General features: G+C 51.9%; 7 protein-coding genes across 7 annotated transcripts; 5 read left to right on the top strand and 2 right to left on the bottom strand.

Annotated features, from left to right (window-relative positions):
* Positions 1-49: 49 nt before the first annotated feature.
* On the bottom strand, positions 50-10122 carry P170DRAFT_514095 (putative myosin class II heavy chain (MHC)). The gene is made up of 5 exons (XM_024855171.1): positions 9642-10122; positions 9319-9579; positions 9111-9262; positions 8860-9042; positions 50-7203 (listed from the first exon to the last, which is right to left on the bottom strand). Exons 1-5 carry the CDS (start codon positions 9902-9904, stop codon positions 506-508), a joined length of 7557 nt encoding a protein of 2518 aa, XP_024699072.1. The 5' UTR covers positions 9905-10122; the 3' UTR covers positions 50-505.
* A 990-nt stretch (positions 10123-11112) lies between these two features.
* Positions 11113-12223, bottom strand: P170DRAFT_468538 (SANT/Myb-like DNA-binding domain-containing protein). Its single transcript, XM_024852562.1, has 3 exons — positions 12024-12223; positions 11614-11928; positions 11113-11531 (listed from the first exon to the last, which is right to left on the bottom strand). The coding sequence occupies exons 1-3, from the start codon at positions 12126-12128 to the stop codon at positions 11301-11303; spliced, it is 651 nt and encodes a 216-aa protein (XP_024699071.1). The 5' UTR covers positions 12129-12223; the 3' UTR covers positions 11113-11300.
* A 3347-nt stretch (positions 12224-15570) lies between these two features.
* On the top strand, positions 15571-17018 carry P170DRAFT_480727 (uncharacterized protein; the record flags this gene model as incomplete). The annotated part of the gene is made up of 4 exons (XM_024853809.1): positions 15571-16001; positions 16057-16222; positions 16275-16437; positions 16945-17018. The coding sequence occupies 4 exons, from the start codon at positions 15571-15573 to the stop codon at positions 17016-17018; spliced, it is 834 nt and encodes a 277-aa protein (XP_024699070.1).
* Positions 17019-17052: 34 nt separating this feature from the next.
* On the top strand, positions 17053-18770 carry P170DRAFT_480726 (uncharacterized protein; the record flags this gene model as incomplete). Its single annotated transcript, XM_024853808.1, has 2 exons — positions 17053-17314; positions 17368-18770. 2 exons carry the CDS (start codon positions 17053-17055, stop codon positions 18768-18770), a joined length of 1665 nt encoding a protein of 554 aa, XP_024699069.1.
* Positions 18771-20036: 1266 nt separating this feature from the next.
* On the top strand, positions 20037-21587 carry P170DRAFT_514091 (uncharacterized protein; the record flags this gene model as incomplete). Its single annotated transcript, XM_024855170.1, has 3 exons — positions 20037-20188; positions 20240-20345; positions 20397-21587. 3 exons carry the CDS (start codon positions 20037-20039, stop codon positions 21585-21587), a joined length of 1449 nt encoding a protein of 482 aa, XP_024699068.1.
* Positions 21588-21772: 185 nt separating this feature from the next.
* Positions 21773-22872, top strand: P170DRAFT_441214 (emp24/gp25L/p24 family protein). The gene is made up of 4 exons (XM_024850266.1): positions 21773-22043; positions 22190-22397; positions 22462-22649; positions 22715-22872. Exons 1-4 carry the CDS (start codon positions 21846-21848, stop codon positions 22730-22732), a joined length of 612 nt encoding a protein of 203 aa, XP_024699067.1. The 5' UTR covers positions 21773-21845; the 3' UTR covers positions 22733-22872.
* A 197-nt stretch (positions 22873-23069) lies between these two features.
* On the top strand, positions 23070-23734 carry P170DRAFT_480723 (uncharacterized protein; the record flags this gene model as incomplete). Its single annotated transcript, XM_024853807.1, has 3 exons — positions 23070-23252; positions 23415-23615; positions 23669-23734. The coding sequence occupies 3 exons, from the start codon at positions 23070-23072 to the stop codon at positions 23732-23734; spliced, it is 450 nt and encodes a 149-aa protein (XP_024699066.1).
* Positions 23735-23863: the final 129 nt, after the last annotated feature.

Below are 23863 nucleotides of genomic sequence, written 5' to 3'. Positions count from 1 at the left end.
TTTTATCTAATGCACAACTGCTCAATTAAAGTATCCAATTAAAAGAATAAGGGTATCTACATAGCACCACGGCAAAGAAGAAAGAAGAAAACCAACAGCAAAGCCAAAATAAAAGAAAGACCGGGGAAGGCACCAATCTGAATAAAGAAACACATCGAACCTCGACGTTGAAAGAAGAAAATAAATACCAATGACACAATGGAAAGTAGGAAGTAGAAATCAAAAGAATGACAAGTTAAATCAATATGTAACGCACGGTTTGTACAAACGCGATGAGACAATGGTATCAGATGGAAGAAAAAAAAGTATCCACTATCACATACAAGAAGGGCAAAAAACAGTCTGAAGTACCAATTGAAACTATCGGATTAAAAGAGAGGAGTAACTGGGGAAACAGCATAATGTCACAAGTCAAAACGATTCAGTCTCAAAAAGAATTTCAAATGCTAAGGTATCTGCTGAGATAGAAAGGAGATATGAAAAAAAAAAGAAAAAGGAAATCTGTCTATGCGGTTATTTGCGGTCCAAATGGCCCATCGTTGGTATCCCGTGGAGACGCAGAGACCAATCCATCGGCTGTACTTTCATTTTCTCCCCCCGGAGAGCCCTCTCCATAGGCCTCTCCGTAGGTGTCATCGTAGTCGGTGGGCTCTGCATCGTGGTCATAACTGGACCTTCGGAGAAGAGGGGGCGTGCTTGGAGGCTCGCGCATCTTGCCAGCTGCCCGCGAGGACAGCGGTCGAGGCGTGCTGTTGACGCTCCTGAGCGGGCGACTCTCCGACGACCGTCTCGCGCCAGATGCGGATGCATTGAGACCCTGTCGGTTGGAGTTGGGCGGCGTCAGGAGACCGGATAGAAAAGCAGTCGCGTGACTCGGCTTGGAGGGCGTGTGGTTGGAGGTGTTGCTGTTGGTCCCCTCACGGGCCTTGCGCCAACTGCCCCATGCTGCAGCCGCTGCGAGAGGGAGTGCTCGAGGGGATGCCCGGATCTCGGAAAGCGACGGAAGGCTGGGAAGACCCTGTCCTGACGCAGCCCTTTCTTTCTCCTGTTGCTGCATCTGCAGGTTGGCCTTCAGACGGATGGCAGCGTCTCGGACAGCGTTGTGGTCGAACGAGGGCTGCGACACGGTGTTGACAATGTCCTGGAGATCGTCGATGCGGACTCCAAGCAGTTCGCGGAGCCAGTTGATCTCCGTATCCTTCTCTTTCAGCTTGTTAGGAGCATCCTTATCCACAGAGGCAACTTCTTGCTCGAGCTCGTCAATACGACCCTCACGCTGCTGCAGTTGGTCCTGGAGCACAAGAATAGACTCGCGCAGGGCCTGTGGGGAGATCTTCTCGGGGACCATAGATCCGTTGAACGACATGGACGGGGTGTTGACGGGCATCGTGGGAATAGGCGCGGAAGTAGGTCCGGTCTTGGCCATCTGGGCAGCTTCCGCAGCGGCACGAGCCGCCGACTGGGCGATTTCCAGCTTGTCTTCCAGGTGCTGGACGCGATCCTGCAGATGGTGAACCTTGTCATCCGACAACTCCAACTTCTCCACCAGATGGGACTCGGCGCGCTGTCGGTCCTCGGACGAGTTGTGCAGGGCACGGGCGTGGCGCTCCCGCAGGTCATTGAGGACGCGCTCATGCATACTGCGCTGTTCTTCCACGGCCATTTCCCGCGATTCAGCCGCCGCAGCTAGGGCGGTGGCCTTGGTCTCGGTGGCCTCCTCCAGCAGCATTTCGTAGCGTTCCCGTTCGGTGTCGTTGTTCAGTCGCACGTTGTCCATCTGGCTCTGCAGGCGGAGAATCTGCGCCTCCAACTCGGCGCGGACAATGTTGACCTGGCTATTAGCCGCTTCAACATCGGCCTCCATGGAGGTCCGGGTGCGTTGGATCTCGACCCGGCTGCTCTCGCGGGCCTCGTTGAACTCGCGCTCGAAACGGGCCGCCTTGAGTTCCATGTCGTGGTTTTCGACCCGCAGGTTGGCGACCAGCTCTTCCAGCCTGGCGTTCTCTTGCTGGGATTGCCCGAAGATGAACTTCAGTTTGGCTGCCTCCCGCTCCTGCTGCTCAAGCTCGCTGATATCCACCTCGAGCTTCTCGCGGAGCTTCTGCTCTCGGCTGTAAGCCGCCTTGAGTTCGTTATACCGGGCAACGTGCTCCTCCTCCCGTCGGCGCCAGTTAGCCTGCTCACGAGCAATATCACCGCTGGCCGTGGCCATTTCGTCCTGAAGGCGATCCAGTTTCTCACTGAGGTTGTGCCGGATGCTCATGCCGTCTTCAATGCGGGTCTTGAGATGATCGATGGAGCCACGCAGGCTCTTGTTCTCCTCCTTGACTTCCTCGAGTTCACCCTTCGACCGCTCGCTGTCACGCTTCCAGTTATCGCTAGACACGCGGTATTCGTCCAAGGTGCCCTCGAGTTCAATGTTCTTCGAGGAGATTTCAGCCAAGGTCAGCTTGAGCTTGGCATGCTCCTGCTCCAGCGAATCGGCCCGGAACTGAACCTTTTCGAAGTAGGGAATCTTCTCTTCCTTGAACTGGAGGAAGCGAGCTTCGGCAGACTCCGCAGCTCCACTGTGGCGAGCGGCATCGTCTTCAACGTCCTTCAGCAGTCGCTGAAGCTCGGCCATGGAGTCCTGCGCTTCTCTGCGCAGTTTGTACTCCTGTTCCGCCCTTTCATCGGTCAGTCTCAGCATGTTCTTCAGACCGTCAATCTGGAGCATCAGGCTGTCGGCGCCAATCTCGTCAGCGTCGGACGGGCGAGCATTTTGCACGCTGAACTGGTTCGCAACCACCTCCTGGAGCATTTCTCGCAGGCCGGCGGTGGGGTCGTGGGCCAGTTTCTCGGTGGTCATAGCTTGCAATTCGGCGACGCTGTCGCGGAGCTGCACCAGCTCGGTGTTTTCGGGCTTCTCTGCGGGCTCCTGCGTGTCACGCTGGGCTAGTACCTCCAGAATGACGTTCTTCAACCGATCAAGCTTGCGATCTCTGGGGTGAGGAGACCGTTCTCGGTAGGATGCATTGTCATCGTACTCGTCATCCTCGTCGTCGGCGTCGCTCTCCTCCCCTTCGGCGGACGTGCTTCTCCACGTCAACTTGTTCTGAGTCGACAGGGTGATCGCTGAGACGGACTGCTGAATAGCGCTGAGAGCACGCTCAAGCGGGGACAGCCGATCGTCGACCACAGATCCAACGAGATCGTTAATACGACGATCAAAGAATTTGCTCCGATGCTCCAGCTTTTCTTCCTCACCGGACGTGATCACGTCATCCCAGTCGCTGATCTGATCGTTCTGGCTGATGAGTTTCCGGATGGGCGATGGCATGCCGGACGCAAAGCCCTTCGAAGGAGTAGCCGCGAAATGAGACTGGGCATCGAAATCCAGTTTCGGGACATCCAATGCGTGCGAGACAAGTCCTCGTCCGGGGCTCGGGCTGGGCGGGTCGCTTCTATTGCCCGCAGGACCGTGTCGTTTCTCTTTCGAAGGTCCGGGCGCTGCTGTCTGGGGACCGCGGTTCGCAGCAGTCTGGGGGGTGTTGACCCTTTCGATTCCAGCGTCGGATTCATTGAGTTGCTCCATGATAGCGTTGAGCTCATCCTCGTCGGGCGAGTCGGCGTCGGAGTCAGACTTGGTAACCCGCTCCGGCTGCTCATCTTTATCGGTCTTGGGCTGTACGGGTTGCACCGGCTGCACCGGCTCAGGTGGCGGGGTCTCGCGCTTTGGCGAGGGCGGAGGGCTTGCGACAGCGTGAACAGAAGCCGCAAGGTCGTTCTTCTTCGGCGGCTCAGGCGCAGATTTCGGCTGATCCACTGTAAATGGTATGAATTCTGCCACAGAAGGCTTGAAGGTGAAGGTTTTCTTCGACCCGAATAACGCGGTCCTCCAATCCTTCTTCGCGGGCTGTTCCTTGGGAGCTTCCTGTTGCTGTGCCTGTACAGGAGCGGCTGTAGCGTCTTCTTGCTTAGTTGCCTTCACATCGGATTCCTGGGCTCCAGTTGCTGCCTCTTCCTTGGTGCCGGAAGGCGCCCATGTTGAAGCCTCACTCACCGGAGTGTCCTTACGCTCCTCAGGCTTTCCGAGATGAGCAGACACAGGCAATGTGCCCGCTTCATTCTTGGGAGCTGCATTCTCCTTGCCCTCGGCGGCTACAGCAGGAGCGTGAGGGATCTGGGATCGCTGAGCATTGGACTCCGTGAGAGCATGGCCCGGACTGAATGGAGCCTCCTCGTCAGAAGGCGCATCGCCACGACGGGCACGTTTATGACGGTCCGACGATTTTCCACTCGGCGCCTTCTCATCCCGGTCTCTCTTCTCGGGCGTACTGTCATCAGGTCGAACGATGGGAATGGCCTTGGACTTCTTGGCAGATTTGGAGGCCTGCGAAATATCCGCGTCGTCAAAGATCTTGGTTCTGCTGTTAGCAGGCTGCTCGGACCCGGCGGAATAGACGCTGGCGGCCGGGTTGAAGACGGGAGCCGCAACATTGAACGAAGGTGAGGAGAAATTGAATTCACCGGATCCGGCATTGTTGCCCATACGGTGAGAGCCACTCGCGGAGAAAGGAGCTGGGGGCGCATCGAACGAGTTGACAGGGGGCTTGAATCCGGGCCCTGAGCCGAAGGTGAACACATCGTGACCGGCGTTGGGGAACTGGAAAGAGTTGTTCTGGAACGGGAAATGCTGCGACGCCGTCGATGCCGTCGGGTCGAATTCCTTTGCGTCGACATTAAGCGTAGACGATGACAATTTCGAGCGGTGGCCGGGATACGACCCACCACTGGGTTTCGATGAGTGCCAGGGAATGTGACTGGCAAGTGGATTATGCCTGCGAGGAGTGCCGGAGAGACTGGGGTTCGTATCGATATCGGATCCCTCTTGAGCATTGTGGCCAGAATATCCCCCGCCGTAGAATTGATGCACGTGCTGAGGAAGGTGCTGAATGTCACGGTTGTTGTTCTCTGGCAGAGCCCACTGCGAGTGCATCAATCCTGGGGCACCAAAGTTGTGAGCCGGCTCATGGTCACCCTCCTCAAGCTGCCTCTCAATTGACTCCTCCAGATGATAGTCGGACTGGGCGATCTGATCAAGTCCCTTCTGGAGCGTTTCGCTCAGGTTGTGACCGCGGCTATGGCTCCCGCGTGGTGTGGGTTGAGCGATTTCAACTGTCGAGGCGTGGAAGTTGTCCATATTTTCTGTAGGGGTGTGAACGGGACGCAATAGATGGCCTTCCATCGCATTATCCTGAACATGATGGTCCATGTGTTGCTCGTGGAATGCGCCATTTTGTAGGTCTGGTTGTTCGTTCAATCCCGGGTGGAAAGCACCCGGGCCATTCATCGGTGATACGGGCGACAACATGGACGTCAGGTCTGGAAGAGTACCCGGAAGACCGGGGTTGTTCGCATGGCGGGCGTTGAAGAAGTTCTGAGGAGTGAGGGTGCCCTGAGCAGGAGGCGTATTCTGGAAGGGGACATGGTATCCGGGCAAGAGATTCTGGTCGACGCCCAAGAATGGCGTTTGAACACCGAAATGCGAGACGGGGGATGCCAGACTACCAATGCCATTGCTGTTGTTGGCAGATTGGTTGAAATGAGGAGAGAACGGGTTCGGCGCGGACAATGGGTTGCTGGCTGCAGATGCCGTCGGGATCGGTGGTGACGGGCCCATCCCAGGGAACGGCGCCATCTGACTCATGGCCGGCGAGACAGAGGGCTGCATTTCCTCCTCGCCGAGAGAGACACCCAGAGCTCGCAACTTCTCTTCCTGGAGGGCTCGTACGTACGAGTCCCAGACATCCCTGTTCGGGAATTTGACGGAATAGCCCCCTTTTGTCTGGTGGTCTTCTTCGTTCTCGGGCGTGTCTGGGAAAGACGGGCGACTAAGTCCGCCTAGCTCGGTGACTTCTGAGCTGTCCTCTGGCGCGCCGACATCGAATCCACGGACGCTGTAACCCTTCTCTTCCCAGTCTTTCAGCTTCTGCTCAACATCCTCCACGGTCAATAAGCGATAGCCTGATTCTTCCGTGCCTCTTCTGTCTCCCGGTGGAAGTCCAATAATGCAAGCTTTCCCGCGCCACAGTATCTTCTTTCTCTTCGGCACTGGTGCTGAGGTATTCCGACCTGACGGCACTTTATTTTGCGTCACGTTCGGTTCGGTGGCTTCTGCAGGTTTCGCTGGGATGTTGTCTTCTTTACCGGCATCCGCTGGGGGTGGGGGAAGCGGCTTCTCGTTTGGAGACGGGGCGTGGCTGGGCTCCGGGTGGCTTGTTGGGGGTTGACCCTCCTTTGTGTCGGCCATGGTGATGGGCTGGGGATCCTTGTCGTAGGCGAAGCCCCAAAAGTCTTCTTGGCGTAAGGTATCGGCTCTCCGGTGAAGGTAGTCTTTCGTGCGTTGACGCCCAAGACTATTTTCCCCGTGGGTCGCAATTGTTCGCCTCTTGACAAAGTCGGACAGGGTCGGGGTCTTCAAGAGGTCTTCGTCGCGGGAATCCTGTTCTAGAGCAAGCCAATCGTCGGACGGGTCGTCTGCGAAATGGTTCTGAGCTGTAAAGAACGAAGGGGCCTCGCTACCCGAGTCGTCGCTGAGCCAGTTGCTGCGTTCGGTTCTGGGCTGACCGGAGAGATATTGGTTGATCCAATCCTGAGTGAAGTCTTTGATGGACTTTCCTCCTTTCCTGCCCAACAGGTCTCGCCGCGGAGATCGATCGAGAGTCGAGTCACCACCGTACAATTGCGTTGTCGAGCTCTCCGGGGCGGACGGTCTCAGGAACTCGGTATGATTTGCTTCGGAGCCGTGATAAAAACCACTGCGCATGGACGCCCGGGAACTGATGCCCGAACCGCGATCGATGCCAGCGGATTGACTCAATGACCACGAAAGCCTCCGAGGGCTGGGTGCGGCATACGGTGAGCCCCAGGCGGTGGTGTAATAGATGCTGCTCTCCGCTTTTTTATTCTCCGGGGACGACGTCGACGAATCCCACGCACCACGGTATTTCGACACAGTCGGGATGGAATTCGACGGGTTGGAGGAGGTGACACTACGGTCCCGGGGGGAGCCAGCGGCCGAACGACTCGACGCTCCGGGGGATGCGGCCGATGAGATCAACGGAGCAGCCAAATATGAAGCGTCACGTAGGCGGGAGGGGTCTCTGGAATGCGGCGGCGGAGAATGCGCCGAATTGGCGGAGGGTACGGACGGATCTAGATCTAAAGACACTTGAAAGTTTAGCTCACGCTCGGATTTTTAGCATTCAGGGGAGACCCGTAGCATCAATCTATTTTTTCCTTTCTTGCCTTGGGATCCTCCTCCACGATTGGGGGTGGAGGAGGTATGGGGGGTGGATTGATGCCAAGGGGGAGGTCAAAAGCAGAGACACTCACCTTCCGTCTCGACTGCTGCAGCAAGCACTTGCTTGCTGCTCTCCTTATCGTCCAGAATGTTGAAGCATGGAAATCAAAGCCGCTAATATGGAATCCACCTCGCAAAACCAGCCTCTGATCGGCACACGAAAGAGGAGGGAGAGCGAAAAGAAGGGGGAGGGGAGGAAGGAGAGGGCGGTGTCTCGACTCGGATTGTTCAGGAAGGAAAAAAAAAAAGAAGAGAGCGGAAAATTAGTGTTCTTCAGGGGAGGAGGGGGCTGCTAAGGACAAGATCCCCAATCAGAGTTGGAGAACACAACCCAAAAGACGAGAGCGCAGGAAAGAGAGGAACAACAGATCACAGACACCTAAGGTATGCGGAAAACTTGGACATGGCGCATACGCGGAGGACAGCTGGATCGAGGTTGGACGATGAAGAACAGGAATCGAGACTAGGGGATGGAACGAGGCGAAAAAAAATGACCATAAAAAAATGAATTGGAATTCACTAATTGGAGTTAGACCATGACACGATCATTTGCTGATGCTAAGAGCGTCTAGTCGATCTCATAGGAGGAAAGCTCGAAAGGGCCGTTGGGGAGGAAAGTAAAATACTGTCCTTACGGCGGCGTATAGGTAGACCGGCAGTCACTGCGGAGTACGGAGTACCTAGCTACAGCGCTACTGGAGGCCGGGCCTATGAGGTATCCGGTACCTCGGAGCTACGGGGACTCTCCCTGGGCCAACGCCAACTCAGCGCGCGACTAGAAGGGCGAGGGTTGACCGCCATCTACAGAACGGAGCAGTCTGGACGGAAGGGAGGAGACGGCGGAGGAGACCGACGTCCTGGAGTGTCTGGCGGTAATTGGATCTCATCTGCTCGAGACGGACAGGTTGTCTCTGAGGTCTGCGGTGGATACAGGCGACAACCCCTGAGACGATGCTGGTAAACAAATAGCGAAGGCTCCTACCGACGCGCATCGCTTTGGTTCGTGTCTCCATTCAGGGGTAAAAAGACGCTACGAACCACGGTTCTCCGGCCGCCGTGACCGTACCGTACAACTTGCTCGTACGAAGTCGCAGTAAACCAGGTACTGTAGGAAAATTACCGTACAGCCTGGTATTTGAGACGCACTAAACCCAATAAAGCCAGGACCGACCGAGGGTTAGGTAAGCTGACACGCTTCACATGGCCGTTGGGCGGGAAATTATCGGCGGGAGCAACTTAATCATGCCGAAACTCTGCAGATGGAAACACTATCTTATGATCAAGGAGGACTTTTCTATTGCTTTTTCCATATACATATACATATCAACCTCTCTATTTGATGCAACCCCTTCATATAATATTTAGTGCCGCTCGAGCATGATATATGATACAAGAATTTATTGAATCGTCGAAATGACCGAAATCGCGTCATTCACGTCATGGACACAAACTGTCTCTTCAAGTCTTGGGGCACGAGATGTCGAACTTGGCTTTGCGGTCCGAAGTGAACAGACCCCAGTGAGTCTCATCCTTCTCCTCGCCGTTGTCGCCCTTGCTGACGGGCTTCCAGGGCTCGTCGAAGGCCTCGAAGTAGAAGACGTCGACACCCCAGGTGAGGATGCCGCAGACGGCGCTCTTCCAGTACTCCTGGGCATACTCGGTCTTGGCCACGGCTTTCTCGTAGTCAGTTCCACCAGCTGCGGGTGCGCGTTAGTTAGGTCTGCGTTACTTTAAAGCTGCGGAGTATCAGGGTCCGGTAACGTACTAGTAGGCCAACCGGTTTCGCCGTTGCCAAAGCGGACCTTTCTGCCAGCTTTGCTCTCGATACGCTTCCTGGCCTGTCTCATGTCGTCGAAGTAGGTGTTGGTGGCATTGTCAATTGCCTGGCCCTGCCAGTAGGCGAAGCCATTGGCCAAGCTTAACTCAAATCAGCATAACCGTGACAAGATCGGTAACGGTCATCAACAACTTACAAGTAGTTGATCTTGGGGCTGGCAATGATATCGTCGTAAGTGCCGTCGGCGAACTTGTTCCAGCTGTCCACCGTACCGACGGTGACCTTGGGGAATTCATCCACCACCTGGATGATACGTTCCTTGAGCTTGGCGGGGGAGAGGCCTCCGCGGTACAGGACCTCAGAACCGACGGTGATACCGTAGACGACGTCCTCGTTACCGTGGACGTACTGCTTCAGGATGCCGAAATCCTTGTTGAAGGAGTCGTCATAGTCGGGCCTATTCAAAGACACAGTTAGCCCTTGACAAACCTCATGCAATGTAACCAGCTAATAACCTACCACACTCCCAAAACCACCTGGAATTTCTTGTTCTTGGCGGCAGGAATGATGTTCTTGGCGGTGTCGCAGTCGCTGGCGGAGTAGGTGCGGACCAGCGTAGTCACCTTCCTGAGGGCGTCGAAATCGGCCTCGTAGTCGCTGACCGTTTTGCATTGGCCGTTGACATTCTTGTTGCCCAAGGCGATTCCCAATTTGCCTTGTTCGGCAGCAGTGACGGCGGGAACGGCCGCCAGCAGGCACGGGAGCAAAGCAGCGATACGCATTGTGAACTCTGCTTAGATGAGCCAAGCAAGAGAAGGGAGGATATAGGTGTAGGCTCGGAAAGAAAGTCGGTGGCGGCGGTAAGAGTATTTAAGACCGAGGGAACGAAGGAAGCCACCTCTGTCTTTCTGCTCGAAGAGGAAAGAGAGAAGAGGGGCCGGATAAAAATAAGATAGGTAAATCAATAAAGAAAGGGGAGGGAGAAAGGGTTCCTGAAAAGGAAAAGAATGTCGCTGCAGAGATCAGCCGAAGGACCGCGATCGAAACGAACGACCGACGGAAGGGATTGACCGAGCAATATATAAGAATAGAAGCCGTACGTCAGGAAAGAGAGCGAGTGGAGATCGATGGGGGATGGGCGTGAAGAAATCGCCTCCTGAGGCGCCCATGCTGACTACGCTGTACTCCGTCGGTGCGGGTGAGCTGGATTGGCTCCAGTGCTGAACGTTTGTTCGGATCGTGGAGGGCGACGAACGCCCCCCAGCCAATTACTGGCGCCGATCGCAGCCCAAGGGTGCCAGGGCCCGCCCCTTTCGTCCAATCCAGACCCTTGCCGGCCCACCCGGCGCGGGCCTTACTGCAAAGGTGCTCTCGCGCCCGATGATCGCTATTACCCGAAGACCCTCGCGGTGCGCTACGGAGTAGGTGAATCCAGGGTCTGGAACTCTGGGCTCTACTCCGTAGTACATGCATCTCTCCCCCCTACGTGGAATGCTTCAGGCAGGAATGCGCCAGGTGGGATGAGGGAAACAACATTCGTGTAGCCGGGCAACGGTCATCCCCGCCTTCTCAGTCGACACCCCGTGCTTCCGATGACGTTTTTTATTGCTGTCTCCGAGGGAGTACGGACATAATGGTCCAGACCCCTTGGAACAGTGCGATTGTTCGGGCGAGATGCTTCAATTCCAGGTTCACGGTTCCTCGGAGCCCCCGATGCGGAAGCCTCAGCCTATTCTCTTACCGTCTCGTCGGAAATCTCGAATTCCTCAAGGGCTAGAAGGTGAATCTACACACTCGGTCCGTTTGTGCTGGGGACCATGGGAAACGTTACTCGATAAGGCATTTTACTCGTCGAGACCAGAGTCAATGATGTCACACAGAGAACGGCGAACGCGGAAACCATGCCATACGAACCTTGGGAGAAACCCTTGCGGTTAGGACCGAAGGCGAATTGAAACGCGAAGAAAGAAAATGCACCAGAAAGACCACGCAACTACACCCACAATATCCCCCTCCGACGGACTTCCCTACGCCGATCGATCCCGCATACTCATTCATGCCAGGGTCTAGTCCTTCCAATCCCGACACACGCTGCGAGCTGCCGAGAACATTCCGTCTGCTTCTCCGGACGAACCAGGCCTTCTCTTCCATCGTCTCCATTCGCCCGTTCTGGCCAGCTTAGTCATCCACGATCCATTTGGCCTGCTCCGGGGTAAGGCTGTGTCCGGTCTTGTCATTGAAGCGGGTGCTAATGGCTACCCAACGGTCTCTTTCCCACTTGGCCGCGATCCGATGGAGAAGTAGCACCTCTTTCAGGGTAAAGTCGCTTTCGATGTAGCTCACTTTCTTAATTTTCGGGTGCCGGGATAAATCTTCGTCGTCGTTATCGTCATCGTAGTTTTGGTCCACCTAGAATGACTGGTCAGCGCGAAAGGTTAATCCGGAGGAAAGGCAAAAAAAGGAAAAGATATATCAGATTGCAAACCCCCACCTCTCTAACAGTAGTCAATGGATCGGCGAAAGACACCCGACGCCGGGATTTGTTCACACCCTTCTTGTTTCCCTCCCAAGGACTTCCCTCTTCGTCGTCTGGCTGGTCGACCCAGTCAGCAGTCTCGACGTCGTTGGGCTTGCGGTCCCGAAGATAGTACCATCGTCTTTTGAGCTGCGCGACTGGTCTGTTCCCCATTGCGACGGAAACGTATTTCCACGGGATATGACAGCTCTTGAGCTCATGGAGGATCCGGTCTTCTTCGTGTGTCCACGTCCTGTCCGCCGCAACGTCCGGTATAGCCGATTTGCCACGCTAGATGGAGTCAGTATCGAACCGTCGGACCCGCACTACCGAGCAGAGTTGTCCTATTCTAGGGAGTTAAAATTAGAATATGAGAAGCTCCTGACCTTTCTAGGGGAGGGTAGCGGGTCTTCAGTGATCGGCTCGCTGCCATTCAGCAGGGACAAGAATCGCACTCGGTAGCGTTTGCCATTGACTACAAAGACAGGCATGGTTTCTTCACGCTACCGATTTTTGAGCTGCCTGGGAGAAATAGTGGCTGTGTAGTCTATGAAGCTTTTGTTTGCTTCCTGGATATTTCGTTAAAGACAAAGACCGCACGGGGGAGTGAAAAGGAAAGAGCTCCCGATGCAATCGGCACCTGACGGCCTGCATTAATACGGATAATTGCTCAGTTGCGTATGATCGTAATATATGATAATCACAAACACTGCCTAGTATGACTTCATGGATGGAGTATCTGAGGAATAGGATCGACAGGAACTCCCAGCATTTCTGATCGTACTTTATCAGCCAATTATTACTAGAATGTGACGGGGACCAACGTCAAACTAATGAGCGTCTAACGAATTTCTGACGTGTAGATCAAGCCATCACCGAAATGGACTTTTATGAAATCACCACTGTACCAAAGATTCCACTACGCCTAGAACTTCGCACGAAAACTTCACCCCTGAGCTGTTGTGCGCTCCAGGGTCCCAACGACACCCATTAACTGGCTGAATGTTCTTAAAGCGTGCACTGCCCGCGATTGCACCATCCCAACTGTTTGCACTGCGTCTGTAGTTAATAGAGTCGCATTCACCACTGTAGGTCTTCGCTTTCACTGCATATAAAGACCATGTAGCCCCTCTAGGTCAATCTCTCTTTCCCTTCTTCCTCTTCACAGTCAAATAAGTTGTTGTATTATATTTTCATTGTTCGTCATGTTGAAAATGACCAAGTCTCCTGTCTCAGCGGTCGAAACAGTCGATTTATAGCATACGACATGCCTTTCCTGAGATCGATTTATATTCCTTGATGATCAGATATACAAATCACAAACCGATGGAGATGGCGACCCACGAGAGCCTCTTGCATTTCGCGGAGATAGCCAAACTGCTTATAGACCTTCTACCGTGAGATATCCCTCCCCTTTCCAACAGCAGCCCGATTCCTGACGAACAAGACAGACAATATGGCACAGTTGGCCTCAAAAAAGGGCATCAAATGCCTCTGGCATACATAGCCTGACATCTCCCAAAACCATGACGAATCCGGCCCAGATCCAAAAATCAGAAGAGGCAGCCTCTTACAAAGTACAGGTGCCCAAGACGAAGTATAAATGGGGTTCATGAAATTAGACAAGCGCGATATTCGAACGTCTCTTTTTCATGTCCTGCATCGACAGTCTTCTGCGTACAACATTCTAAAGGATGTATGTGCATGCGCAGAACCCGCATGATATTGCAAATGCCCAGTTCCAAACCACTTATGGTTCTGGTTAAACGGTGCACCCGACCCAGGGAGAAGATTGCCCACAGCAAGATTCTGGGTGCGCATGTGGTTTCCGAAAGCCATTCGACGGCCTAGACTGCCCGTTCGACGGTGGAACTGCAGCAGGTAGTAAGCGGAAGCTGGATGACGAACGAACGCTCGTTCTCCAGGCTGATGTAGTCAGGCAGAATTTCAAGACGGAGTGTCAAGAAAATTGTCAAAACCAGCAAAACAAATTGATGGATTGAAAACGCTCACCCTGGAGCTACTCATTAATCGGCATATGAGTACAACGCTTGAAACCTGGTCTCAAGGAGGAACACCACCATAACAAAATACAAGGCCATGCGAGACACAATCTTTCTGAGGACAGACTCAAGTTTAGTCGATTGCCGAGGATAAGTTGCACTTACTTGTCCTTTCTTGAGGCGAAGGCCAAACATTCAAGAAATCTGTCGACGACAAGCTAGCAGAAGTCCCGTCAAAACCAAAAGAATAAAGGTGTCGATGCCGCCGATGACGATGACGACCATATGTCTGAATACGCGGTCGATCAACTCCAACACAGGACACCTGCAACGGAAAGATGCCACAGCCGGCGAAAATCCAGCCACTTTCTGTCCAGACGGATTAAGATACGGCGATGAAAGTTTCCAAATCACTTGGACAATCGTAGGGTGGTGTCCAGCCTCACTATTCTTTTGGAAGAGATCGTTGTGCAAGTCCACGGCATTTTGGTTTACCAGGCTAATTTCTTGACATCGAGACCTGGCCACTGGTATCCCAAACAAGTTTATGCAAATATTGCAGTCCAAGTAAAAATTCATGACATTCTTCTCGAATCGAAGAAACATACTGATACTTCAGACGTTCGGTGGAAAAAAATTATCCAGCCTTGGTCGTTGCTGGAAATCGATCAAAAACCTACTGAGAGTGCAAATTGGCCTCATTGGCTCACATATTCTCCAATTTAATTTTATTTAAATGACTATATGGGACTTGGGCCATGCGCATAGAATGCTCTGAGCGACGCGGTGACATCTGACCGAAATATGGTTCCGGATTTAAGGCCGACGCATAGCCTGGATAGTTTTGACCATGAGGTGAACATGGGAGGGATACATTCTTGTGCAATGTAACTTGGTTCTGCTTTTGCCCAAAGGCGCATATGGGATGAGGTGTTTCATTGGTGATCGAGTGGTTAAATTCATAGGTAGTTGATTGGTTTAAACGAGTGTTTCGAGTCATCCATGTATTACTATAAAAATAGGCCAATCACTACAATGCTAAACACCAAGCGCAGTAGCCAAGTAGAGAGCAAGGCAGCCAGTTAAAAACAGCCACATTCCAGCTGAACCCCGCACTTCTTTATGAGGGCGACTACCTCTTCTTAATCTGGGACAGAATCAACAGTTTTGGTTCATAATTATTGTCAAGTAATATGCTTGTGCAGAGTCTGTGTGCCGTCAATTTAACCTACAACGGATATCAAATAGGGCTTGTTCTAAGTAAGTCATTCGGCTTATTTCGGCTTATTGGTCCTTTGCCTTTATGTCGTTGTCTCTATTGGTCGAAACTAAAAGTCAGTTCAGACAAGCTACCTTACCTACTCTTGCTGCCTATCTGCAATGCCCGACCCAAAGCCCAAAAGCTCACCTGCTACAACGACCGACCCAAAGCCCAAAAAACCATTAACATTCCTTTACATCTGTGTAAGTTATGATGAGAAAAGTTATTACTATTAAAAAACACATATCCAGCTGACATTTACTTGGTTTCTTTTCTTTTGAAATAGTGTAATTGCCAGGATGGCCCAAAAAATTACAACATGCAACCTACGTGTGTAACTTGTAACCATGTAGTTTGTTCGGGTTGTCAACATGTCAAATAAAGCGTTAAGTCAAGGTGCGGCATGGGAGGCAGTGTAGTGTAGTTACTCATCAAAATGTTACAGACCTTGGTCTGGGAAGTCCATGAGGGGTGATTTTCATAGGTATTTACCAGGTAAACTGCCCTGCTCCGCCACTAGGCATGCATATATAGGCGCCGAGCGGCTGAAGGCCAGCCTCGTCCCTCGAACTTCTGGATCCCTTTTACACCCTAAGAGACCTCTCTTCTCTCTCTTGAAATTTTTTATCGATCTGCTTGCAGCAAGTGTCGTGTATCGAACTCCTGAAAATGTGCGATCCGGTTGGCGTCATATCCCTGGGCATATCCGTCTGCCAAGGACTGCTGGCCTACTACGGACCGTACAAGGCCTTCCACGAAGAAATCGAAGACATAATATGCCGGACACAGAATCTGGACAGAACCATGAGATTACTGGAGAAGGTGCTTGATGGTGCGCAAAGCTCTGAGGTGACTCAGAAAGCAGAGTGTGCCAGGGTCGCGATGCGAGCAATCGAGAATTGCGAGCAGGGACTAAAGAGACTCAGAGGAACATTGAAGAGCTGCTACAAAACTTCAGCAGGATCTCAAAGTGCCCTGAAGAAAAAGGTGCAAATGAATCGAATACTCTATCCATTTCGACGAGATACTTTGATGTCGATGGTGTCGATGGTGAATGGACTCCAGAATAATTTAAACACTGCCTTGCAGATGTTAACTTAGTGAGTAAAAGACTTCCATTTTGTATGGTCCAACTTCCTTATGAACCAATCGCAGTGCGATGACGACCGTTAACGAGGAATATATGGGCATGGTTGTCTCGAACGCTGCTTCCGCTGCCTCGGGAACGAACCAGGTGCTAGATGTTGTTCGAGATATGAGCCAAGCGCATGATTCGTTTGATGGTAAACTGGAATCCATAGAGCGTCGCCTGATCAAAATGGTACCCTGATCGAGAGCCCATCGAGTGAAAGCTTCTCTAACTCTGATCACAGGAGACCAGTATTGCTCAGCATCAGATGCAGCCGGCGTTTGACCCTTCTCTGCTTCGGTCGCTTCTTGACAGCCAAAATGACCTTGATGAAGAAATTGGTCTAGCACAAGTCAGCCCTTCTTTGTGGGCGAAAAGCCCTCGAAAAGCTTGCAACTGCCTGAATGGTAAGGGGGCTTTCGTTTCGCCGCGGCAAGTCCGGTCGGTCAAGTCTTCATATGGAAATGCGTGTCCCTTTCACACTTTGGAGAGAAGGGTCGCATTGATTAGTATACGAAGAGTCTTTTGCAACTGGCTCTTGAAGCTTTCCGTCACAGCATCACTTGAAATAACGAAGGGTGCCGGGGAATTTTCTATAAGTCCTGGTCTGAGGTTCCGCACGGTTGTACCAGAGGACTCTGCAGCATTCAAACTCCTGGCTGAAAAACGGAAGATTTTATACAGAGCTTGGCTGTACGGAGAGCATGCAGAAGTAAATGATACACTGCACAGCATTTTAGCAGGCTTATTGGAAATGTTCCAGCAAGGCAGAGCATTTCCTACAGACACGTTACCCAGTGGGAACACAATTTTGCACGTAAGTTCAACTCCATCAACTCCATATAACTTGTATAGTAGCGCAACATATCGCTCTCTACGACATGGCTTTCACTGATTATAACTGACCAATGCAGGTAATTGCGAGCTGGCACCAGCTTATCAGATTTTGGAGCCCATCTTTGCTGGCTCAATGGCGCAGACTATTTAAATCTCTTCTTGAGAACTGTGCGCTTCCTAGCATCATGAACAATAGTGGCGAGACGCCCGTGGATATCATCTTGCAGAACTTGTGGGTGTGCTGTCTAGGAACGCCTGTGGAACAGAGCTCAATTGGCATATGCTCTGATTTGATCAGCGCGGGAGGGTATCTGACATCCGTCGGAGTCTTCAAGTGCAGACAGCTGGCATTTTATAGCCCCGAGACATTGGATGCCCCAACTAGTCTCATCATTGGAATGCCCACGTTTGTGGTTGGTCAAATTGCTGGCAAAATTGAAGTAGAAAGTGCGTCACGTTTCGTGAGGAAAGAGCCCTATGCTAATTTGAATCGCTCTTAGGCATCGAACTCCCTGAGAAGTTTGCTCCAGTGTTCTCCCAGTCCGAGCAAGACCTCGAAAGGCTCTTGAAAAGTGGAGCTGATATGACTGAGGTCATGGAGTACTATACGCAGTGGCCAAGAGGGCTTGAGATACTGCTAAACAGTGGACTTGCTCCCTCACACAAAACCTTATCAGTAGCATTGGCTGCTGACTATAAAGAAAGTATAAAGCTTCTCCTACAGACAAAGAATTTGTGCATAGGTCCACAATGGCTACAGACTGTTAGCTGTAGCCGTGATGTGGAGCTGCTGGAGCTTGCTACCCAGGAACTTGTCAGCCGCAGAAAGCGTCTACGGCTACTAGCAGAGACTTACTTACCAAGTACAACACTTTCTCGGCTGCGGATTCAACCCGATCGTCTTCTCAATAGCGCAGCGGCAGATGTGTACCGTTCATTAAAAGCATTGTCCATTGACATTGGTTTCGCAGAAAGCGAGATTTCCTGGATAGTCTACTCTCATATAGGGTCCAATATAACTCTGGCGGATCTGCTGTGGAAGGCTGGCTTTCGTGATATGGACGAAAGGGATGATAACGACTACACCAGTCTAATGAACCTGAGCACTGACCATTACCTCTCGGGAGGCCCGGTTGGTCTGTTAGAAAAGGCACAGTGGCTTATTACCAGAGGCGCAGATCCACATCTCACACGCGAAAGCTTACCAGCTGTCTTGTACATGTGCTACGATCTCGGCCTTGCCTCGTATTGCAATCTTGAACATCTTGTGAGCGCTAGCTTCAAATTTTGCGATTTGAGTGATCGGTGCCTGGGGCTAGTGCGACGGATTCTTTTCGATCCGTGCCGAGATACTTGCAGCTGTTCCTACTCTCCGAATGGATGCAGCGGGCTATCGAGGTTCATGGACGCTTTTTTCTGGAATATCACCTATCGAAAGGTTGATGGGGATGTTTACGAGCAGCTTGCGGTGGCTCTCGAAGATATTGCAGGCGCACTGTGTTCATCATGTCCCCAAGGCATTTTTGATGCAATGGCCCCTGATGTGATTCGCTTCATCACTGCACACGCCCTGCAAATAACTCACACCTGTGTTTGCGATAGGTGGGGAGCATGCCCTCGGAGTGTTTGTGAGAAACTACAGGAAGATGAGATTACGGAGCTTTCATTTGTGGAGCATGATTTACTGCAGCAGCATGAGGACCTTTTCGGTGACTTTTTGGCCAAGTATAAAAAAGGGAATGAACCCTTGCCTCGCTTTATAACCGGCTATTGGTCCACGAAGATGAGACAGGCCCTTTCATTTGACAATGCTTCACCTGAGGAGCAAGCGATGGCCCTACGTGAAATTGGAGTGGTCTTGGACAGCAATGCAGATACCTCGAATTCATTTGAATCGGGTTAGTATTGCGCATGCATAACTTGAGACGATACTTAGGATGTAAGCTGGTTGTTGGGATTGCTGGTTTCTCTAATCTAGGTCTTCCTGTGATAATGAATTTGAAACTTGGATTCAAGAATGTTGTAATCGCCTTTTCTTTTATACGAAGGCAGGTATGGAGAGTTGTGCAAAAAAAAAAAAAAGAATTCCCATACAAGAGTGCGAATCCACAGTACATTGATACCTCAGGCAACAGGAGTGGGTCCACCGGTGATAAAGTCAGGTGATCCAAACTCTAAACTACCACAAATTTCACATGACCATTCGGGTCTGGTTGGTATGGAAAATAACAGAATTCGTATGGGCTGGAACATTTGCAGGCCTCTGCCACCGTCAGAAGAGCCGGGAAATCTACCAAAATTGCATATCATAGACACATCACTGCCTGCTATCCAAATATCAGTCCATTTTCGATTATCGCCTTTTCTGCGACCGTGGTAGCTGATTTTGCTATCGGAGAATGCTTTTCCTATGATTTCGTGAAATCGGGGTTTGGAAGGCAGTCGGGGTCCGGGCGGTCAGCTTAGCGTCAGCTGTCAGGTGACTTTCCGCTTGATTCTGCCGGCCAACGCCAACCATTTGTACGGACGGGAGTTGTCTGCCTGGACTCTCAATCATCAGCAAGACAGACTTGTCACTTTTGAGCACCGCAAAATGACCGTGCACATTTCAATTTACCCAGCTCCTGAATGAATGGCTGTCTATTTTGTTCCCTCAACCGAGGATATCTGATAATGCACCCAAAGTCCCATGGGGATCAATCGATAAGTAGAATGTTATCTCTACTATGGAAGTAGTTAGGCCGAGGGCTCCAGTACTTAGACACGGGGCCGTACCGGGGAGACACTGCTATACTGCGTTTGGCTCGGACAGCAATCAGCTATACTACTAACAGCTGAAAGGCATGAAATTATCCTCACCCGACACCCAAAAAGCAAAACATGAAAAACGAAGAAAGAAAGACAAAAAAAAAAAACAGAGTGCCACCCGCTTGCCAGACTAAGAGAATATAGCTTTGTTTCTTTGAACCCAACTCCCGTTCATGTCCCCTTTTGCAGCCACAGGGTTTGTTTGCTGCCTCTAAACCTGGCCATGATGATTTCTTTATGAAGGTACTTTTTATCAAGCCTCTCCACCGACAGCCGCAACTTCCTTTCCAACATCTACCCATTTCCCTTTCCCACCATCCTCAGTTCCGGGGTTACTATACTCGTTAGTACGCGAAGCCATATGTCTTGTCACCAGAGTCTGCGCCACGAGCCCAAGATCCAGAAACCGGCAGCATATTGGGATAACTTGTCAACCCTCTACTTGACCAAAGGTGCTCTACAGGAGTTGCAGCGAAGAATCGGACGTCCGCAGAAGAAACGGCAGAGCCAAAGGTGCTGACAACCGCGTGGTATCTCTGGCTTAAATAAACTAACATCTTGTAGACCCTCCCAGACAGCTGCTGCCATCCTCAAGAAGTTGAAAAATCGCCTGGAAGAGGTTAAAAGATCTTCGCGGCAAGGCGGATTCGACCTAACCGATCTGAGAGGCGTATGTCACTTACCCCGATGCTACATGTAAGGCCCTAGGCTAAATTTCCAGTATCCTCAACCTGAAATCGATTCTCGCTGCGGGCCAATGACGCGAACCAGGCCTGTACCTAAGAGCAAACGAACCCGAAAGATATCCAACGATGCTGATGATATTACAAGCATCACTACCACGCCATATAGTCTGAATTTTGAGCAACACTTGACGGACCACCAAGTTCATCCTCTGAGACATTCCTATGGAGAAAGTCAGAAGGGGAACAAACCTGAGAATATGTTGGAAATCAGGAACAGATTAGCCAATCGTCGCGCATCCCTATCGTCACTGAATTTCTCCGACGCCGACTTTGACAGATTTTCAACCGCATGCGATACTGCGTCTAAGGAGCCACAAGTCTCAGCTTCGGTGCTTCCTTTTATCCAGGGGAATACATCCCAGTATTCCGGCGGGGGCACTCTATTCAACAACGTTGCTCCCCTGACCGATGGAACTATATCGGATGCAAAGCCCGATATCTATTATGGTGTACGTCCCGAGGAGCTACACCGTAAGATTCGCAATGATCTCAATGATATGATCATCCCATGCACGAATGACAGTCTTCCGATACTACCAAACTTCATCGTGGAAGTGAAGGGCTTGGACGGAAAGACAAGCGTGTCTAAGCGACAGTGTTGTTACTATGGCGCTCTTGGAGCACGAGCGGTCCACGCGCTCCAATCATACCAACCGGACAGAGCCGGTGAAGCAGTCTATGACAACAACGCGTATACTATTACGTGCAGTTATTATGATGGCATGCTCAGTCTATTTGCGCATCATCTCAAAGCGCCTGCGATCCCCGGAGAGCGACCGCAGTACTTCATGACCCAGTTACGATCATTTATGATCCTGGACAGTCCCGAAAGCTTTCGAGATGGGGTATCGGCATATCGGAATGCACGAGACTGGACCAAAGAAAAGAGAGACGAGATGGTGGTGGTCGCAAATAGGAGGCTCCAGGAGGCTGGAGAAGGAGCATCTGGTACTGAGCATGAGAACGCATCGTCTACTTCGGGAAAAGAGGGGGAAGAGGAAGGAAAGGAAAAGAGGGAGAAGGAAGAGAGAAAGAAGGGGAAAAGAGAGAAAATGGAGAAGAAAGAGGCGAAGAAGATGGAGAAGGAAGAGAGAAAGAAGCGGAAAAGGGAGAAAGAGGAGAAAAAGCAGAGGAAAGAGGCGAAGAAGAGGAAGAAAGCTGAATAGACTTGCTATTTACTGAATGAATCCATCAACAAGATCCTAAGACAATATCAAATGTAAGCAAGTGTGCCTGACAAGTCGCGTCGACACCTCAGGCCACACTGGTCCTAGCGCCCGACGGAGAGAAGACCACCTTGCGCGTCAATCGAGCCCGTCCCCGTCGGCCAACCTCACCACCACCGCCCGTCCATTCTTTCCCCTCTGCGCCCGGTCGAGGATTCAGACCCTCTGGAAATAAATAAACACGCCGCTGCCCCCACCATGCGATTCTCCGCCGCCACGCTCCTCATCACGGCGCTGGGCTGGATCACCGCCGCGACCGCCCACAACATCCAGCTCAAGGCTCACTCGCGAGAATGTTTCCACGAATCGCTGCACAAGGACGATCGCATGACGGTGACCTTCCAGGTCGGGGATCGGGAATTCGGAGGAAGCGGCAACTTGGAGATTGATTTCTGGGTATGAGCTGTGATGTTTGGGTCGGAGTTAGTTGGAGTTGGAGTTGGATGGGCAGCTTTTTCTGCCCGGCTCAATCCACCTGCTTTCAACTTTCCGTGACGGCGATATTGGAAGAAAAGATGTGCTGATGATCTCTGCGTTAACAGGTCGAGGACCCCTCGAGTAACCGCCAATACTACCGACAAGCCGTGTCGTCGGAAGATTACTCGTTCAACGCCCACGCCGACGGCAAATACGTCTACTGCTTCAGCAACGAGGGCTGGACCTCCAACTCCAAGGAAGTGTCCTTCAACGTCCACGGAATCGTGTATGTCCCGGAGACGGAAATGGAGCAGGATCCTTTGGAGACCGAAGGTAGGAAAGACCGATACATAGGCGGCAGCAGCAGCAGCAACAGCGGCTAACGGATCATCGCCAGTTCGTCGACTTTCGGAGGCATTGGCCCAGGTTAAGGACGAGCAGTCTTACATCGTGGTGAGAGAGCGCGTGCACCGGAACACGGCGGAGAGCACCAACGCCCGAGTCAAGTGGTGGAGTATCTTCCAGCTGGCGGTGCTTATCGGCGAGGGAGTGTTCCAGGTGTGGTGGTTGAAGAGATTCTTCGAGGTGAGTTAGATCTGGATTGGTGATTTGCGATGGTAGTGTGCATGGATTGCTAATGCTATCTGCAGGTCAAGCGTGTGGTCTAATTGTTTCGGGGCATTCTTAAATAAACGAAAAGGGGTGATGGATGGACAGGACGTTGCTTCCATTCTGTACTAGTCGAGGAGTTTAGATTCTATGAGATATGGAAACCAAGTAGTTATATATTGTTATTCTCGAGACGCACCGCAACCGACAAGCGCCAGGCACGGCCATGTTAATAATCGACCCAAAATAAGCTTAACGGGCCAGACCCCGCACCCCATCATGTTGTCATTCTGTCCGTCTTTTCATCCAGACCTCATCATGACGACAATCCTATAGAATTGCATAAGCATAATCTCTTATTCGGAATAGCAGTCCTCCGCATAGAAAATAATCCCAATGTCGTTTGACAGTTTCGATCTGGGCCAAGACCTAAGCACCGTCTCCCAGATGGACCAGAGCAATTCTCCGAATGCATCCTTCGGCATCGACGCCAGCGACCCGCTCTTCTACGTCTGCTGGCGCCGACAGTCCTGTAGATGGTGCTTGGAGGGCGACGCGGCGTGCAGTTGGTGCGCGGTGGTAAATCTCTCTTCTTTCGTTTGCTATTCATGCTGTCAATGTGTTCACAATACCCCTTGCTTAATTCATCATCCTTCCTTAATGCCCCAGTTACATACATATAGCCAATCCAACTCAGCCCAACCCAAACACTACTACACACGATACTAACCAACAAAACAGACCTCAACATGCGTCCCTAACTCCGCCCATCTCCCTATCCTCGCTCCCCTGGGCTCGTCACAGATCTGCCCTCTCGGGTCCAAAGAGCGCTGGGAGCTGCGCGCCCTCCCGTTCGGATGCAACGTCAGCACCATTACGTTTCTGACGGCCGTGGGGTCCGTGCTGAGCACGCTGGCCGCGATTGCGTTGGGGATGCTCGTGGTTTGGGCGGTTCGGAGGGCGCCGGGGTGGTGGGGACGGAGTAAGTTGACCAGGGGGAAGTGGAGGGAGAGGGTTTGGGGATTGGGTATGGGAAGGGGAAGGGGGAGAGACGGCTATGATCGAGAGGAGATTGGGGATGCGGAACGGAGGCCGTTGTTGGGGAGGGAGAGGGGGTAGTTTACCTGTGATGACTATCTACGAAGAGGGAGGGTTGGTTTTGATTATTAGGGGGTACATGGGATTAGGTT

This window comes from Aspergillus steynii, assembly GCF_002849105.1.
Source record: "Aspergillus steynii IBT 23096 chromosome Unknown P170scaffold_10, whole genome shotgun sequence".
Taxonomy (NCBI): domain Eukaryota; kingdom Fungi; phylum Ascomycota; class Eurotiomycetes; order Eurotiales; family Aspergillaceae; genus Aspergillus; species Aspergillus steynii.
Note: the sequence above shows the minus strand (reverse complement) of the source record. Positions and strands in the feature narration are given on the sequence as shown.

What these genes read in the sequence shown, in the direction of transcription:
- P170DRAFT_514095 (XM_024855171.1), bottom strand. Translation starts at nt 9,904, where the DNA reads ATGCGTATCGCTGCTTTGCTCCCGTGCCTGCTGGCGGCCGTTCCCGCC. An exon ending in AGCCCCAAGATCAACTACTT is followed by an intron (nt 9,263 to 9,318) that starts GTAAGTTGTTGA and finishes ATTTGAGTTAAG; the next exon opens with CTTGGCCAATGGCTTCGCCT. An exon ending in CGAAACCGGTTGGCCTACTA is followed by an intron (nt 9,043 to 9,110) that starts GTACGTTACCGG and finishes GCGCACCCGCAG; the next exon opens with CTGGTGGAACTGACTACGAG.
- P170DRAFT_468538 (XM_024852562.1), bottom strand. Translation starts at nt 12,128, where the DNA reads ATGCCTGTCTTTGTAGTCAATGGCAAACGCTACCGAGTGCGATTCTTG. An exon ending in CGCTACCCTCCCCTAGAAAG is followed by an intron (nt 11,929 to 12,023) that starts GTCAGGAGCTTC and finishes GACTCCATCTAG; the next exon opens with CGTGGCAAATCGGCTATACC. An exon ending in CATTGACTACTGTTAGAGAG is followed by an intron (nt 11,532 to 11,613) that starts GTGGGGGTTTGC and finishes CAGTCATTCTAG; the next exon opens with GTGGACCAAAACTACGATGA.
- P170DRAFT_441214 (XM_024850266.1), top strand. Translation starts at nt 21,846, where the DNA reads ATGCGATTCTCCGCCGCCACGCTCCTCATCACGGCGCTGGGCTGGATC. An exon ending in ACTTGGAGATTGATTTCTGG is followed by an intron (nt 22,044 to 22,189) that starts GTATGAGCTGTG and finishes CTGCGTTAACAG; the next exon opens with GTCGAGGACCCCTCGAGTAA. An exon ending in GGATCCTTTGGAGACCGAAG is followed by an intron (nt 22,398 to 22,461) that starts GTAGGAAAGACC and finishes GATCATCGCCAG; the next exon opens with TTCGTCGACTTTCGGAGGCA.